The sequence below is a fragment of the Camelus bactrianus genome, chromosome 1, assembly GCF_048773025.1.
Source record: "Camelus bactrianus isolate YW-2024 breed Bactrian camel chromosome 1, ASM4877302v1, whole genome shotgun sequence".
In the NCBI taxonomy this organism is placed as follows: Eukaryota; Metazoa; Chordata; class Mammalia; order Artiodactyla; family Camelidae; genus Camelus; species Camelus bactrianus.
Genome location: NC_133539.1, coordinates 6,205,726 through 6,220,768, shown reverse-complemented (window position 1 = coordinate 6,220,768; position 15,043 = coordinate 6,205,726). Strand labels below are relative to the sequence as shown.

At 46.9% G+C, this 15,043-nt stretch overlaps 1 protein-coding gene across 6 annotated transcripts in view; it reads right to left on the bottom strand.

The window, feature by feature from the left end:
- ERG (ETS transcription factor ERG) overlaps nucleotides 1-15,043 on the bottom strand; it is a 175,821-nt gene that overhangs the window by 32,691 nt on the left and 128,087 nt on the right. For all 6 annotated transcript variants that reach the window (XM_074354539.1, XM_074354473.1, XM_074354507.1 and 3 more), the window contains one exon: nucleotides 7,581-7,732. In XM_074354539.1, coding sequence (XP_074210640.1) covers nucleotides 7,581-7,732 — 152 coding nt within the window. The remainder of the gene's footprint in view (nucleotides 1-7,580; nucleotides 7,733-15,043) is intronic.

The window sequence follows — 15,043 nt, the reverse complement described above, 5'->3', positions numbered from 1 at the left end:
AGAGATACTACTATTATGCATAAAACAGATAAGCACCAAGGAGATACTGCACAGCACAGAAAATTATACCCATTATCTTGTAATAACCTGTCATGGAGTATAATCTTCAAAAATACGGAATCACTATGCTGTACACCAGAAATTAACAAAATTGTGTAAATCAACTATACTTTAATTAGAAAGAAAAAGGAATGTATAGTTTTACCAACAAGTGCTTTAAGTACAAGTGAACACAGGCCTAGGGCCTGGTCTGGTCTCGCCCATCTGTGAGTCTGTCCTCGGGAGAGTTGCTTCACCTCTCTAGGGCTCCATTTTCTCATGTTTAAGAGATTTCTGATAATTAATTGTATGTGTCCACTTGACTGGATCATGGGACGCCTAGATAGTTGGTTAAACATTATTTCTGGGTGTATCTGTGAGGGTGTTTCTAGAAAAAGCAGCATTTTACTTGGCAGAATGAGGAAAGCAAAGAGAGGACAAGAGAGACAGAGACAAAAAGAAAGAGAGACGGGATGGCTCTGTTTCTTTGAAGAACCTAATACAAAGTTGAACTAAGACCATCAAGAATCTTGCAGCTCCAACTCCTGTGATCTGTGAGTCCCACTAACTAAATCTGGATTTCCATTAAATCAAGAAATGCACGTTTAGTGACCTCTGCACACAGGCCACCAGCTTGCTGCTTTGTCCTCTGGGTAAGCATGCAAAAGATACAATCACCAACCCGCGAAGCTCACAATCTAATGGAACAGACAAGCTTATAAATAACTCTAGTAAGATTAAATCGTCATATGTTGGCCATCTGGGCTTGGTTGGAGAGTATATTCTTCTGTGACTCGTTACTTATCTGCTTTCAAGCCCAGCTCAGAGATGCCACATTTGGAAGGATTGCGTGTAGGCTACATGAGCCTTCTGCCACTCCAAGAACGCAAAATCCTGACCTTCTAATAAACCAGACAAACAAAAAGACTCACACTGGGCACGCTGGCTCTCTGTCTGCACTGAGCTGTTTGCTGGTGCAGTTCACTCTGTTCATGGAGGGCGTCACAAGAAACAGGTTTCTACCATGTGGTACACGGCCACTGAGGGAGGAGGGCGGTCACAGCTGCGGCCTCGGTGAACTGCGAGCGTTAAGTCCAGGAATGCTGCTTTCAGGATTCTGCGCTGAGAAAAACATTGCCTTCCCTCTGAAATTTCTTTTTGAAAATGGAGATAATTTCCCCAAATGGCTCTTCTTATGTGAATTCTGGGTGCTTCCAACTCACTTCACGAAGGCCATGAACGTAGATCAATGTTTAGAAACAGTGGGTCCCCGTTGTACAATAGAACCAATATGTTCTAGAGAACGTAAGTTTTGTGATGTCTCATGAAGTATCTGCTTCAGGGATGCGGCTCAAAGCCATGCTGGGGGCTCAGCTACAGCATCCTGGCCAAGCCGGTGGCCAACTTGGCTACATTCTTCCTTCATGGGATTTTGGTTTTACCTTAATCATTGTAATTACCTAGTACAACCCCGAATTTCTGTTTCTTCAGTCACTGGTTCACATGATTATCAGTTTTTAGTTCACAAGTCATCTCAAACGCTACATCCAGTATACAGGTGCATTATAAGTAACATAATACATTATATAAAATATATAATATTTTCTAAATAATGTAAAACAAAATTAAGTGTGGTGATGAAAGAACTGGTAAGATGTTGTCAGAGAAACAAGACGTCAGGAGACCGAGGATGACTTCCTAGACAGGGTGGATCTCAAAGATGCCTTGAGGAAGGAGAAGGATTTGTTAGCAGAGAAGGAGGAAGGGCACCCCGTCAGGGGGAACAGCATGAATGCAGACACTGGATGGTGACCACGCAGAGTACCAGTGGCACCATGTGACCAGAGGGCAGGATGGGCCGAGGCAAATGGCGGAGGCTGCAAAGGAATTTAGAAATCATGCCATGAGGGCCCAAAGGCAGCTTTTCTTTATGAGTCGCGTTTATAGTCATCTTGTTCCTCAGATATGTTGAAACATTCATCTGAATCACTCATTTGAGCTCTTAATCACACACTCTCCGGTCACAAACTACTTACTTCATGTGTCCGGTCCTTATCTGCGTCTCACAGGCTCTGGTCACTTCCTCTGTGACCAGCATCAGAGTAACAGGCACCCGGGGAACACCTCGCGAACTGAGTACAAGTTACCCCGCACGGAGGGCCCAGGTTAGACACAACACAAGTAGTTCCAGCCATGCATTTTGGGGGCCATGGAGAGGGAGTTCACAATCATGCTTTTATTCTTGGTGACTGGGGTATTATCAGTGCTCGGTATTCAATGAGTGAATGAATGAATGCAGACAATGAACCAGTGAAGGGATAAATGTGGCAACTCCATCTCTGAGACTTCTGACTACCATGAGCACCTGGGCTCAAGGTGACTTAGAAAGTCAAAATAGAAGTGTTTGAAAAGCCTGACGCCTCGGCATTTATTTTAGGGAATACAAACAGCGAGAAAAATCTTTTCACAATGATGTAAGCTGCTGAAACCCGAGGTTCTGTTGCATTTTGGTCAGTATTTTGCAACATTTAAGAAAAGTGGATGAAGACCATGCCTTCCTCTTTGCTGGCCCTCTGGGTTAGCAAATCACCGAGCACACTGTCAACACCTAAAAAGTAACAATGACTGCCAGAGGCTGCCCAGTACACAGAGGGACAGCATCCCTGATGCAGATGCTTCATGAGACATCACAAAACTTACGTGCTTTAGAACATACTGGTTCCGTTGCATGATGGGGACCCATTGTTTCTAAACATCGGTCTACGTTCTCAGCCTTGGTGAAGGAGAGTTGGAAACCCCCAGCGTTCACATTCCATGTTGTTCCCAAGTTGTTGTGACTGTTGATCAAAACACAGTAAAATGGATGCAGGCCGAGTATTGGGCCTGATCAAGGCGTCAGAATGGAGCTCAGCGCCAATACGGTGCATGGAGCGGCGGGGCTCCTTTCTCAGCCTGCACACTGTATGCTGTGCTTTGTTACTGGCCCAGGATTTTCCTGTGAATGCCTTGACATGTGCTCTTTACAGAATTTATGGTGCCAGCCAATGCCAGCCCCCAAAAGCAGCTTTAGGAAGACAAATTTCCTTCCTACAAGTAAGCAATTCTTCATTTTTTGCATGGGGAGGTGGGGTGAGGGGGATGTCACTGTGCAATTGTTCTTTATTTTCTGTTCTTCCATTTTGTCAACTCCCTCTTCCAAAAGTGACATATCATGCCTTTGTTCAAAATAACTAAGCTCTATTAGAGTAAAATTCCTTCAGTGTCTTCCCTCTGGATCAGAGCCCTATCATGCGTGGAAACCCCCCAGGAATGTGTTCACAATGCTCACAATGTAGAATCCTCAACCCTGCACCCGGATTCAGGAAGTTTGGAAATTTAAATGGTTAAATCAGAAGTCTCCCAGGGAATCCTGATGCAAGGGGTTCTGATCATACTTGGAGAAACATTTCCCAGGCAGCCTCCAAATTAAGCTGAGGTGACAAAGAGCCCTTTAACTAGGTCACCCACGTCTGGGGCCCCTCTAATTAAGACTGATGGCACTGAATGATATTTTGATCTATAACCATGAGCCTAAGAAACAGCCTAACCCCATGAGATGTAGACCTAGACACATAGATATGCACACCAGATAGACAGACAGACAGACATAGAGACAGAGAGAGAAAGAACAAATGATAGATAGATAGATAGATAGATAGATAGATAGATAGATAGATAGATAATAGATAGATAGATAGAAAGCACAGGTGTGATGTCTTATCTAACTAGTACACCTCGAGAAGGAGAGGTACAATCACCAATCTTGCCAGGACAACAGCCAGGGCCCCCCACAGTGTCTGGTGACCTTACTGATTGAGCACTTTCCTCGTGCCTTCCCTGTCACCCTCCTATGACAAACCGAGGAATGCATTTTTCTCCAGACTCAGAATTACCAGCTGGGCCATCCGCCCACATTAGTTTTCTTTTTCTCCTGGAGACACTGAAGCACGTATTGACTGAGACATCCCCTTCACTCAGCCTGCTGACCCCTCGGGGTCAAAGAACACCCACCTTTTGCAGTTGTGTGGGATTTAAAAGTTTGTATTAAAAGATACAAGCACAGATACATAAACATACAAACCTCACTCCTGGTCTCACTGCCTCTATTAAGTTCTTACTTTAGCCCATGTTTCTAATACATTTACTTACATTTGGGTGAGCTTTCTTACACTTGTTCTGAAACAAGGAGACAGGGTAAATTTATTAAATGAAGGCATGTATTTATTCATTAAGGGGTATTTTATGAGTTTCTTTAAAGCTCTTGAGTTAATTAAAGGCAGAGAGTCTCAGAACCAGGGACTTGGAGAAGTGAGAAATCCAGGCACAGGAGCCCAATCTGAATGCAGACAGTGCCCCCAGGTCTTGTTTTCCCTCCTCTCTGTCTACCCACTGATTTTCTGCTCAGTGTGCACCGGGACCGTTTCTAGGTCTAGAAGATGATTGTTGGTATGAGGTTGATTGAAGGTGCAAATGCTTAGGAATAATTAATGTTTTTTTTCCTGCTATCATTTTGATTTGCTTTTATGAGTACCAATCGATATGTTTAACTAGTAGGAACTGCATGAACCAGTCGGAACTGGGTTTGGAGAACTCCCACTATGTACACAGACCTCTTTGTGCCCAAAATGTGCCTGAGCGAGGTGCCTGGATCCCACAGCTCCAGCAGAGATCCAGTGGCTAACAGAGCTGCCCCCAGTTCCTGCAGTTTTCACACCGGGGAATCATTCAGATGGTGCAGTGCAGGGGTGTGTGTGTGTGTGTGTGTGTTCATTCGTGTGCATGTATGAGCACACATACGTGAGGTTTGACCAATAACTGAAAGCCTCACAACTTGCACAATCAGCCACAATTAGCTCTCTTACAAACACCATTAACTGAATAACTGCCTCCGTGCTGGTGTGAAGCAACCAAAGGAGGGAACAGCTGAAAGAGGACTTTCTTCAGGAGATGAAACCAGCCTTTACACAAAAACTCCATATGAGCCAATCTGCGTAATCCTCCTCCCACCCGTCCAACTGCCGTTCTCTGAGTACCCACGACCCAGCTCAGAAACGCTGGGCGCTCTGCCTCGATTCTACTGGTCCTACGCCTCTTTCCATGTAACTATCTCTCCTGTTTTCTGAACATTTCATTTTTGAATGTTTGCAGTCAAACATTCATTTTCGTTTGAATTCAAAATGGTTTTTAAAATTTTTTTTGAATTTTTTTGTATTTTGAAACGTTTGAATGCAGACATTTCATTTTTGAATATCTGCAGCCACATGCTTGGCCTCCGGAAAAGCTATTGATGGCATCAAAGCGCACTGATAGCAAGACAGAAACAGGACCTCCTCAGTGAAAAGGATGTGATTCCACGAGCAACCAAGATGAGAATCTTCAGTGCGGGCCTTTCCTCAGGTTGACTCTCTTCCCATCTTAGAGAACTAAAGACTTTCTTTTGCCTAAATTGAAGAAATTACATTCTTAAGGAGGAAGGCAAGGGGTGAGGTGAACCGGGGCTTGGGCGGACATCCTTTGGGCTTCTGCCTCACCCTGTTCCTATCCAGCCCGTGTCTGAGGCAGCAGCACCCCTGCCCTCCCCAGGCACATCCCTGTTCTCAAGCCTCTTTTAGGTGCCACACACCCAGGACGGGCAACTCGGGCATTCGCACTGCCGTGTGTTTTCCCACTCACAGGGGTGCTTCCTGTTGTAAATCACGGCAAAAGGTGACGGGTCTCAGGTCACAGTTCAGTTGTCACGATCAAACCAAATTCATGCCTTCTCTATACATGTTGATCGCCTTCCTGGGAGTATCAGAACCAGCTTTGCCCCTCTCATAAGGCACACATGACACTCCATGCCCACCGTCTCCCACAGAAGTCTTACAGCAGTGCTTTAGGATCAGGGGTGGCCCCGAAGGACGACCCCTCTTACACCTAACTGCGTGCAATCAGCTTCATGCATTCTGCTTCAAACCACAGTGCCAGCCCTGAAGGGAGACCCACCATGAACCCAAGTCGGACGTTATGCCAAGCGCTCTGCACTCTGAACGCTCCTGTTTGGAAGGTGGTGGAAAGAGAAGTCCGCGGGATGTGATCCTACAGAGAATAAGGAGCGGGGTGGGAATCACACCGTGGAGGGGGTCACGGAGGTGACGTGAGGTGAGCTCTGGCGCAAGGGAGAATCAAGTCTGCGCCACCTCCGCCCACGGACACCTTCCTGGGCGGTACTGCCCAGCGGCTGGGCACCCTCTCACCCCTCCTCCCCTCAGTTAATATTCACCGAGCTGCTACGTGCCAGGCCCTGTGCTTGGCCATGGACGGGAGGACTTTGTGGGGCTTCCACTCCATGGAGGGAGGAAGATAATAAGCAAAATTTCACATCAACATCCACGACGGCGACCAAGGGGAACATGCAATAAAGGAAAACGACGCAGGTTGGGGCTTGAGAGTCGCTGGGGGAGGGGCGGCTCTAGAAGGCGGTGGCCAGGAAAGGAGAGATGTTTGCACGGAGCCCTGATGAAGGACAGAACTCCCTGGAGTCAAGGGTTTGGGGCTGAGGCAGAACCACACGGAGACCAGGTGGCTTCAGAGAGTGATGGGACGGAGCCCTCAGGGCTACTGAAGGCGCTGGGATGCATTCCAACACCCGAAGGCAGAGAATGAAGGCGTCAGGCCGGCCTGTCTGAGTTCCAACTCGGCCTCTTATCAACTGTGTGCTGACCTCTCTGAGGTTCATTTTCCATATCAGGGTCACTGGAATGAGGACACTTCTGGTTTCCTAGAATTTCACGGCACCAACATCTCAATGTCTCCAAATCGCTTACCAGACACCTACTAGAGAGTGAGGACCCACCGAGCAGTGGCTGCCGGTGCCAGTGCTGTGGTTGCTGGGATGCTCTGCGTTGTATGCAGTGCATTTCCTCTGAGGAATTTGATGGCAGCCTTCCTAAAACCTTTAGTTTTGCTAAATAAATAAATTCCTGGCATCTTCCTCAAATCCAGAGCTATTGTTGCGGGTTGGGTTTAGAATAACTTCTGCAGTAAAGACTTACTCTGACTCCCAGAGTCTAGCATAAGCCAGTGATAGCTGGAATTTCAGATTTTGAGATGGAACCACATTATAGGGTTCCTAACTTTTTGTTCTGCCAGATTAGAAAACAATTTTTTAAAGGCCTGCCTTCTAGTATAAACAGCATTTCATAAAAGAGAGGCTTATTTGGTGTCCTTAAAATAAAAGAAAAATGATTTTCTGCCAAATCATCTCAGAGAAAGGGCGAGTCCTCCTTAGAAAGGTCACTTTTTATGGATTCTCCCCCCGCCACACACACATACATACACACACACACACACACAGATCAGGGAACATGTCGTCACAGGTAGACCAACTTCTCATGGGTTCCATTGACAGGCATCTTGCTAGGCGGCTGAGGGTGAGCAAAGCCACGGGCGAGAAGAGAGGGTTGAAAGAAGCTCTAGAAAGGCGTGGCCTGCGGACGCGGAGCCGGCCGCGAGCCTCTGACCTGCGGGGACGATGACCCTGCGCTCGTTCGTCGTCATGTTTGGGGGCGGCATGTGCTTCTCCTCCATGTAGCTGCCGTAACTCATCCCCACGGTGTCAGGGCTGCTCACCATCTTCCCGCCTTTGGCCAGGCTGCACTCGTCGGGGGAGTTTCTGCAGGAGAAGAAGACACATTCTTCCGTTACCGTGGCCACCCGAAAGCGGGCCTCCTTGGTCTTCTGGGGACCCGCAGAGGGAAGCCAGGAAGGGGGAGGAGAAGACACATGTGTGTGAAAAGACAAATACGGGGTCTGTTATGAACTGAATAACTGTGTCCCCACCCTTGCCCCAAGAACTACCTGTTGAAGCCCTAGTCCCAAACATGATGGCATCTGGAGGTGCGGCCTTTGGGAGATAATCAAGTTTAGATGAGGTCCTGAGGGTGAGGCCCCCAGGATTGGATTAGTGTCCTAATAAGAAGACGAAGAGACAAGATCTCTCCCTCCCTCTCTCCCTCTCTCTCTCTGCTACGGAGGATACAGTGAGGAGGCAGCCATCCACAACCCAAGGAGAGTGCTCTCACCAGGCACCAAGCCTGCCGGCAACTTGATCTTGGACTTCCAGTCTCTGCAACTGGGACAAATAAATTCCTATTGCTTAAGCTTCCCAGTCTACGGTATTTTGCGGTGGCAGCTGGAGCAGACCACGACGGTGCCCAGGCTCGGTGGAAGCAGAGGGTAGGCACATGGGATGCAAACCTTCCACCTGGCTTCCATTTCTCCAGCTAGCTCCTTCAGAAACTGTCACGTCAAAACCCCATCTGTGACAGCGGATTGGAAACATTCACAGGGGAACAGTGAACTGTGGCCTGCTCTCCCCCTTTGACTATAACCAGCCACACGCACAGATGCTGGGAGGAGACCCTGGGGCCACTCAGTTTAGCTTAGAGTGACACGCCTCTTCAAAACCTCAGAAGGAAATCCTTGTGTTGAATTTCCAACTCCAGCAGCCAAGTCTTTAGATATGGAGTTTGAAGTCTCCCAGTCTTCCTGGCTGAGGGGCAGGCCCAAAGGCAGAGAAAGGACAGGCTTGGCCCCCTGGGAGGCAGCAGGCCAGGGGACCCCAGGAGCCCCACAGGACTGGGACTGGGGTGGGAAACCCGCTGTGTGTCTGCAGGAAGGAGTCGGCTGTTGGCCCTCAGCTCACAGCTCACAGCCCACAGGGCCACTGTTAGTCCAGGCAGCCAAGGCCACGTGGATAAAGACAAGCATGCTTTTCTAGAAAAAGAAAAAAGGGACTATATATATTTTTAAGTGAGATCTGAAAGTTACCGGACACAGTGAAATCATACGCAATAGGGAAACACCAAACAGAAAATCCAGCTTAGTGGATGAAACAGAAAAATGTGTCAGTGCCTTCTTAGGTGGTTAAGCCACAGACCATTAACCCACGATCCCTGTAGCTGCAGGGGTCTTGGTAATTGGGTTGAGTTCTTCTAAGGTGGACATCTGGAAATTTCCTCCCAAGTGCTGCCCAACACAGGGTTTTCATACTCTTGGGAATCTACAAATATCCACAGGATGTTAGATTTCCACCCCAATATCTGAGGCCCTGACGGCTGTGAGCTCCACTCCAACGGGCCCTCCTTTGTCTCCTTCACACCTTTTAGCTGGAACTCGGCAGCCAACTTGCAGAATCCTGGAACTATAGGCCTGGCATGGATGTGACCTTCAAGTCTGAGAAGCTTTGAGGCATCGGAGGCAGGAGGGCACGTGCTGGGTAGGACAGGGCTGAGGTGGGATGGAGAGGTCATTCCAGACCCAAAGGCCATGGCAGGCTGTGGACAGGGAGGGCAGACCAAAGGCCCTGGAAAGAGTTTGTTCAGCGTCTGGGAACTTTCAAAATACAGATTTGTTCTCAGCATCCCTTGCACATGCCTAGTGCTGATGGAGGAGCTAAGGGTTGACAATGAGGAAGGAGCAGCGGAGCCTGTGGATGGAGGTTATAGATGGGGTCGCCCAGGACGGGCCTGGAAATACATAAACCTGCTTCGTGGCATCCTCACAGCTGTACTAACATGAAGGAAATTTGAAAATAATAGTGGTCTCAGTTCCCATGGTGCAGATCCTCTATGTTTCCATCGCTGCTACACATGCATTATTTCCTCTTGCTGCTGTTTTTCCTGGCTTCAAACATTTATCTCCAAAAGACCCATCCTAACATCAAAACACTGAACACCTTCACTTGAGACTTAGTTTCCTATCCCTTTGGAAAATTCCATCAGTTGAGTGGAGTGTGTATGTTTTGGTCTATTTGTCTCAAGGAGAGAAGTTACTAGGGAGGAAAGTTAAAGGGATTTGGTCCTTTAGGAAAAGACTTCAGAAGCTACTCAGGTGGTGAGCGTAACTTAAGTAACAACTGTACAAAGATGCCACTAAATGTTCAGATTCATTCATTCACTCATCCATTAGGGCCATTTTCATTCAGGGCCTGCAGTATACCACACACCATAAATTCTGTCTTCTCCAGCAAGGCAGTGAACCACCTAAAAAAGTTAAAAGGCATATCTAAAAACATATATATATATACAAATTTAATTTACAAACCAGAAACAGACTCAAGAACACAGAAAACAAACTGGTTACTGAGGGGAAAAGGGGTGGGGAGGGACAGGTTAGGAGTTTGGGACTAACAGATAGACACTACTGTATACAAAATAGATAAACAACAAGGACCTACTGTATAGCACAGGGAACTATATTCAATTTCTTGTAATGATCCATACTGGACAAGAATCTGAAAAAATGTATATAAGTATATATGCATATGTGTAACTGAATCGCTTTGCTGTACACCTGAACTAACATTGTAAATCAACTACAGTTCAATAGAAAATAAGAACTATAAATAAGTAAATAAATAAATAAGTCAAAATTTGTTTTTTAAAAAGTCAAATTTAAAAGTCAAAGAGATGTATAGAATTATAGAAATAGGGGACACTGGGGATCATGGACCCTTCAGACCAACAACTATTTCCCTGAGCTATTCTGTAGGTCCTTGTTTATCTATCTTATGCACAGTGGTGTGTATGTGTTAATCCCAAATCACTAATTTATCCCTCCCGTCCCTTTTGATAACCATAAATTGTTTTCTACGTCTGTGAGTCTATTTCTGTTTTGTAAATAAGGGAGAAATAGGAGTTACTAATCAACAGCCATAAAGTTTCAGCCAAGTAAAATGAAAGAAGAGATCTGCTGTAGAACCTTGTACGTTTGGTCAACAGTAATGTACACTGTTTAAAATTTGTTTAAAGGGTAAGTCTCAGTTGTAAAGTGCTCTTACCACAATGACATAAATAAAAAATTATTGTGTCTTAACCGTATTCTCAAATTCACATTTTCAGGTCTGGGTTCTAATTATAACCCACAAAACGCTGGTCTTGACAATCCCATACAATATGTGGCCTTAGTGAGAGGGAATGGGAGCCAGGAAGACAGCTGGTTCCCTCTGCTCACAGCAGAAGAAATTCCACATTGGGCTGGGGTCACCCCAAGAGGGGAAGGCTGGCTCAGACTAGGAATTTCAGAAAGGCATTGGACAACAGCAGGGATAGGGGCAAAAAACTGGGTGTGTCACTCCCAGAGTCCCATAAAACGTGTCTGGAGCCGCACAACTTTAGAAGCTTAACCTCTGCCGCAAGTCTCACACATTTCCATGCCACTTGGGCATAACTGCGGTCACCCTGGGCAATGCAGAAATAGCGTAGAAAGACCCCTCAACCTTCATGATGAACAAGATGGGGTGTGGGTGCCCTTCTTCTGACAGCTGGGGACTCATGCCCAACTAAGTCACCTGTTGAACCTCAATTAACTAATCACTCTCAAGTAGCATCTGGAGAATTCAGTTCGGGTGAGATGAGAACATCGGCCTTAACTCCCTAAAACATACTAGTATTACGAATTAACGGTGAAAGAACATGGCAAAGAACAGCAAATAAATTGGAAATTCTACTCAATTTAAATTAAGGTGAGAAGTTGGACAGGCTACCAAACCCAACGGGGTTCTCAAAGGGTTACAGAATCAGAGGCCTGGAAGAAACTCCATTCCCAAGCCCCGAGGCAAGACTCTCCAGAAGCTACCGGCATGAATACGCATTTAACTTACGTTCACATTTTTCTAAGGAGGAGAGTCCATCATTTTTCTCTGCAACTCTGGCGTATTTATGTGTACGTGTGGTGGCTCTGAATATATTTTAGTCCCCTGCCCTTCTTCAAACTATGTGACATTTGAGGTGGATTACAAAAATGCACACAAAACGATAATATAAATGATCAAGAGATAAAATCAGCACATCGAGTAAGCTTACTATTTATAGTTGTTAGAGGTAGGACATCAATTTATCTCTGAACTTTCTACTAGCCCAAGCAAAGAAGTATACCCTGTGACAATTCAAGGTGTCAGAAAGATATCAATGAACCCATTATTCAGCAGAAGCAAAGCTTTTCCTGGGCTGAAACTTAACAGAAGTTTCTCTCCTGGCTTCTCCTGGAGAGAACTGGGTGATGCAGCAAGCAGCATCCTTCCCAGCATCCCATAACAGATCTAAGAATATTCCACTCAGGGCCAGGAGGGGCTGGTGATAAAGCAGGGCGCTCTGGGCACACAGCTCTCAGCTGCTTCAGCTACAGAAATCAGGAGACTGTGTGTCCTCAGCCAGTGCTCCATACTTATCCTCTTGACATTGTTTTTGGAGAACGCCGGCCAACCAGACAGATGAGTGCAAAAAGATTTAAAAAAAAGAAAAAGAATGCTTGAAAAATGGAAACATCTTGCGAGCTGGAGTGCTGTATATTTCAATTTCCACAACCTTCTAATTTAGATGTTCTAAATTCAGATTTGCCTCTGCGAATACCTAATGCATGGTGGTCAAACAAATATTGACAAACCTTCTTTGGTTCTTCTTTGGACCTTCTATCCTGTATTTGACTGTTTGCTCATGCTAGGGACAGCTCCAAACTCTTTTCATGTTTTCACTATGGCTGAAACATTTAAAATGGTGCCTAGCACGCGATAAATACCACGTGCCAGCTCTTACTAGTCGTCTCAGCCACACAGCAGCCCCACAAGGTCAAACACCAATAGGCAGCAGCAGTGCTGCAGGTGATGTGCAGGGAGGCTGGACACAGGCCGTGCCCACGGTTACACCACCAGCAGCGGAGGAGCTGGGATCTGAATCCAGACAGTTGGGGTCCTGAGTCCAAGTACTTGACCACCACCCAATAAAACCTCACCTGGTAACTCTGCACGTGTAGTCTCTTTCACAGACACAAAATATGATGGAAGGGACCCTCAGAACACTCGGTTGCATCACTATTGGGTATTTTCAGGGAGAATATCCTGGGAGTGGCCCCGAGGACAGTCATGGAGAGGGTGGCAAATGTGAAATGAGTAGGGATGGCCACATGCAAAGGAAGAGCCTCTTGGAAGACACAAAAGATGACCATGTTTATTTGGACACACATGAACTTTGATAAATTCAGTTTAAAAAAAGTTGGCCACCTCGATTTACAGTTGAATGTCATATATTCCTTCCCAAAACTTCCTTGGGGCGCTCAGCATGGCGCAGGCTCTGCAGAGATGATGGGCAAACATTCAGGAGTGTGAGGAAATCGGGCAGGAAGCTCCCGTGCTAAGACAGCAGAGTGTGAGTGCCTGTGACTCAGAAGAGGGAACTGAGGACCAGGACAGAGGCACTGGGAAAGCAGTCAATCAAATATTTTTTTAAGATTAAGTGGATCCCAGCCCAAGACAAAAGCTTCATTTAGCTGTTTCCATACACAATCCCTTTTTTTGAAAAGGAGGTAACGTGCCTCTAAAAGCGTACCGAGAAATCAAAATTAGGGCCTTGGTTTTTGAGAAACAAAATAAACTTGGCATCTGACGTTGGTCTTCTCACATCAGAGTCTACTTAACAGCGGGGCCGATTCGATCATGGAAAGCGCCCGCAGTGCAAAGGCACAGACGTGGCTATTGGCTTTACAAAGGATGTGCTGCGCATGAATGGACCTCATTTATCCAAAGATGTCACTGTACGTGGCCCCAGGCGACAGCCCTGAGCTCACCAGCCCCATGAGATCTGTGATTCACCCTCACTTCACAACGGTTAGCGGAGGCACTCAGGCCTTTGAGAAAGTCCAAGGCAAGTCAAAATCAAATTTGGGCAATCATGATAACTTCTTCTAGTGGGTAGAGGCCAACCCACCAATCTCCTCGAAAATCCACCCATTCCTCAAGCCCCATTGTCCTTCCTGTTCCTGGATTCCTTCTGCACTTGGGGATGACTTCCCCTGCCCTGTTCTCCATCACGTGCTCTGAGAATACGTGGAGTAGTCCTGAGGTTTCCCTCCAGAGAGTCCTCTCTCTGCTTCCAGAGTGATCTTCCCCAAATACAGTCCACGCTGGCCACAGGCAACCCAAGTCTTCCCTGGCCCACAGTGCCTCTGGACAAATGCACACTCCCTGGACTCTCCCCGCCAACTGGTCCTGGGTCTCCTCGATTCATTCATGCATGTAACAAATACTCATGAAGCAAGTCTCTCCGCCAGGCACTGTCCCAGGTGCTGGGGAGCCGTCAGTGCCCCTACTCTCATGGTGCCTGCATCTGAATGGGTGAAGCGCCCCCTCCCCAGCTCTATGAACTCCACCCTTGAAGATCACATTCCACAGCACCTCCAACTCTTAGGTGGGTAAGCAAGCTAATGTCTATTCCCCTGCCATCTCCGGCCTATCCCAGTTTATTAGAATGTCACTGTCTTTCCGAATGTTCTTTTTAGTCTATTAGATGATTTCGTGTCTAGAACTTGGTGATGATGCCGCATGGGGGAAATACAAACGCTTTCTTTGGCAGCTCTACCCCGAGGGTCCAAAGAGGTCAGCTCCACGAGAGGGCCCCAAGGAGGCCGACGGGGGCCCGCAGCCCAGGCCTGGCTCCAGCCTGAATAGGAATCCGTCCGTCCTCAGGTGGTTTTCCTCCTAAGAATCCTAAAAGCACATGCTTAGCCTAAGTCGACCGCACCAAGCCCTAATCGAGCTTCACAGCATGAATTGAGGTAGTCACCACAAAAGGTATTTTTAGGACCCCAGACAAGGAGGGGATTGTCTGGAGAGCTCCGGGGTAATTTGTGGGTCTGTTTTATTTCTGAATCAGAGGCAGTGGAAAAGCTGCTTCAGACCCCACGGCCCGAGCAGCGGGCGGAGCTCGGCAGTGATTCATGCAGAAGCCCGGGCTCGAAGTGAAACTGGAGATGTTTGTCTTCACAGCTGTGTGTTATTTTTACCCTTACTAAACATTCTCTCTTACACCTGGAATTTCAGCCTCTTCCCCCTCCTCCCCAGCCCTGTCCCCGTTCCCGCTCCTCCCAAGCAGCTGAAGACTAAATTAATTAAAACGTCACCACCAACAGTTAGTTCTTTGTCCCTTAAAGG